Source organism: Pieris rapae, chromosome 22, assembly GCF_905147795.1.
Source record: "Pieris rapae chromosome 22, ilPieRapa1.1, whole genome shotgun sequence".
NCBI lineage: Eukaryota > Metazoa > Arthropoda > Insecta > Lepidoptera > Pieridae > Pieris > Pieris rapae.
In genome coordinates, this window is record NC_059530.1 from 3,717,194 (window position 1) to 3,720,368 (window position 3,175).

Sequence of the window (3,175 nt, forward strand, 5' to 3'; positions counted from 1 at the left end):
TTGTGAGGGGTGGGGCCCGCGAGCGTAGCTTTTTTGTGACTATTTGGTACGGGCTCCATGGATCCCGCTCAAGAGTGTCTGTTCGCAGCGCCAGTTTTGCATCTCGGTATGCGCTATTTGCAACCAATGCCGAGCCAACCACATAACAGTAACACAAAACCATATACATAACCATACACAGAGACCTACAAACATGTAGGTATTCGTACGCATAGACGCCGTAAAGAAGCCATTAGGCATCTTTTCCATTACACGGTTGTTCAAACGTACGGTGTGTAAGCCGTACGGTTGAAAAAACGTGCTAGCTTGTACATGATACGGCAAAATCACCGCGCGAGACATTGGTAAGTACTGGCTAGTAGCGCTTTTTACTCGGGCTGTGTAGGACGTGCTGCGTCATGAATTTTCTTACGAAAAAAAAGATTATAGTTGCTTATTACATATATAGGAAAAAGAAAATAGAAAAAAAAAGGGAAGTAAGGTTTTGGATACATCCGATTTTAGAAAAAAGGGAGGAATATGGCGCGTTTCATACACTTGTCAAGAATCAATTGAGAGAAGATGAAGACAAGTTTTACAATTATTTTAGAATGCAGAAAACTACATTCGACAACTTGCTCCAAAAATTATCCCAGGAACTAAAACATCAAGATACTTTTATGCGAGAGAGTATATCGCCCGCAGAAAGATTGGCTGTAACTCTGAGGTAAGTAGGTACAAAATTAAATGACATATTTTAGTTTAAAATTGTTTATTGCACACAAACAAAATTATTACATGTAATTGAATTTTAATAATTATTAATTTAAGAACAAGTAAATCAAAAAATACACTACGCTGAAAATGCTACTCAAGTGCGGTACTAAAATCGAATTCGTCTTCAATAGAAACTTGAGAATCTGCCGAGATACTTTCCGCATTTACACTATGTACAGATAATTGTGATTCGGGTCGGTAGTGGATTGGCTCTAAACCAGAACCGTGTCCAAAATCATGAGAAGACGTCTGTGGACGACTTATTCCATAGCTCGATCTAGCAGCTGTAGAATATCCATATGTTGACGATTGCGCATTTGAGGATGCTGTACCACTTAAATATCCTTGATGGCCTTGATCCCATTGGTTTCTTGATGTAGGTATATACTGAGTACACTGTCTTTGTTGAATATTTTTAATTATTGAAATTACTTGAAACTGAAAGTCTATCATATTTTCATCACTGAACTTGTCAACTGTATCAGCGATTCCCATAAAAAAGTTCATACTACGGCTTTTCTTTTTCTCATCTCGTTCTGCTGAATCCATAAACTTCATAAACCTAATGTCAACTTCACTTAGTTCATTTTTTCTTTTTTTTTTAGCCCTTTGCGTCTCACTCCGTTCAGTGTATCCCGAGCTTGATTGATTCGGGACTGCACTATCAAAATTTTCATTACTGAGGCTAGAATCATGAACATGTTCAGTCATGTTAGAATCGGTCTTGCGATGCTCAACATTTTTTTTTAGGAACATCATTTCATCATAGAACATATATTTTCTTATTTTTTTTGCTGAAGAACCAGACTTACATTCATTAATTTTTTTGTCATATTTTATCCAGCTATCTTTCATATTGGTCCACTTCTTCATCACCATTTGCCCTGAAAATAAATAAATAATTATTATTAAATTCAAAATTTATGAAAACCCCCGACCTAAACTGAATCGACCCCGACCTAAAATGGGGTTTTAGTATTTGAACCTGAACCGTTTTGTTTTATATTTCAGGTATCTAGCAACAGGAGATACCTTTACTGACCTATACTACAGCTATAGAATTGGAATAAAAACCATAAGTTGCATCGTACGTGAAGTATGCCACTACATTTGGTTAGAACTGTATAAAGAATATATGAAAATGCCATCTAAAGAAGACTGGCTACACATTGCAAGCAAATTTCAAGAATCTTCCAACTTCCCGCTGTGCTTAGGAGCGGTCGATGGAAAACACATCAGACTTATTAAGCCAATTGATAGTGGCTCGATGTTTTTAAATTACAAACATTTTTTTTCTATAGTTTTGATGGCAGTAGTAGATAGCAATTACAACTTTATATTTGTTGACGTTGGCGCCTACGGAAAGGAGTGTGATTCCAGTGTGTTTAAAGAGACCCCATTTTGGAAAAATTTAACAAACAACGGATTAAATCTACCCGATGCAACACGTTTGCCTGGAATTGACTACGATTTGCCATATGTGTTCGTTGCGGACGAAGCCTTTGCTTTGCATTATCACTTGCTTCGTCCATTTGGTGGTCATCAGCTTGATCAATTAAAACGTACATTTAACTACAGACTCACAAGAGCGCGAAGATTTGTTGAATGTGCGTTTGGCATTTTATCCAATAAATGGCGAATTTTTCACCGGCCAATGAATGTGTCCATCGATTTGGCAGTTGATATTGTGAAAACATGTTGTGTTTTGCAAAATTTTATACATAAGCAGGAAAACTTTCAGTTTCACAATGCGAGTGAAAATGAGTCCACCCTTGATTCAGAATCGGAACTAATCCAGTTACCTATCACGAATGCAGTTCGCGGAAGTTTGGCGGCTAATGAAGTTCGCAACAGATTTGCACAATATTTTGTATCTAACGAAGGTCGCCTCTCCTATCAAAACAACTATGCATAAGTAAAAAGTTAATAATTAAATATCTGTAACTTACCAAACTTGTTTTTCTCATCACCACTTAAATCTTCAAATGTGGGCTGGAAATGAATAAATATTTCTTTCCAGGAATCATATTTAAGCCGCTTATTTTTATAATCGTCGATGGTCTTATCCCATATTACAGGCCTTTCTTGAATCAACGTAATTAATAATTCTTGATTTATGTTCATTTTATAATAAAATCGCGAAACAGCGTATATAAGCGGTCACGAATCCGTGCGTACGTCCGGCACCGTCGACACACCCCGATAGACTGCCATACAACACTGGTGAAAATCACGCCGTGCGTAGACGCGGCGCGCCGAGGGGCAGTCACGGCGCACGCGGCCGCGGCGCCGTGCCTTGGCGCCACCGTGCATGTCGACAAGCTCATATAGTGATCCATACCACACTGACGACCGTGCCTACACGCGGCGAATTAACCGTAGATTTTCACGGCGAGAAACCGTGTAATGGAAAAGAGGC

At 38.5% G+C, this 3,175-nt stretch overlaps 2 protein-coding genes across 4 annotated transcripts; one reads left to right on the top strand and one right to left on the bottom strand.

Annotated features, from left to right (window-relative positions):
* The first annotated feature begins 231 nt into the window (after nucleotides 1-231).
* LOC123690170 (protein ANTAGONIST OF LIKE HETEROCHROMATIN PROTEIN 1-like) lies at nucleotides 232-2,704 on the top strand. 3 transcript variants are annotated; one of them, XM_045633223.1, is made up of 3 exons: nucleotides 259-344; nucleotides 449-706; nucleotides 1,768-2,704. In XM_045633223.1, exons 1-3 carry the CDS (start codon nucleotides 313-315, stop codon nucleotides 2,669-2,671), a joined length of 1,194 nt encoding a protein of 397 aa, XP_045489179.1. In that variant the 5' UTR covers nucleotides 259-312; the 3' UTR covers nucleotides 2,672-2,704. The 3 variants fall into 3 exon arrangements, 2 of the variants coding, with proteins under 2 accessions (XP_045489179.1, XP_045489178.1); XR_006750970.1 differs by lacking the exon at nucleotides 1,768-2,704 and adding an exon at nucleotides 811-918 and having other exon boundaries at nucleotides 232-706; XM_045633222.1 differs by lacking the exon at nucleotides 259-344 and having other exon boundaries at nucleotides 399-706.
* LOC123690171 lies at nucleotides 702-3,175 on the bottom strand. The gene is made up of 2 exons (XM_045633224.1): nucleotides 2,706-3,175; nucleotides 702-1,640 (listed from the first exon to the last, which is right to left on the bottom strand). Exons 1-2 carry the CDS (start codon nucleotides 2,878-2,880, stop codon nucleotides 847-849), a joined length of 969 nt encoding a protein of 322 aa, XP_045489180.1. The 5' UTR covers nucleotides 2,881-3,175; the 3' UTR covers nucleotides 702-846.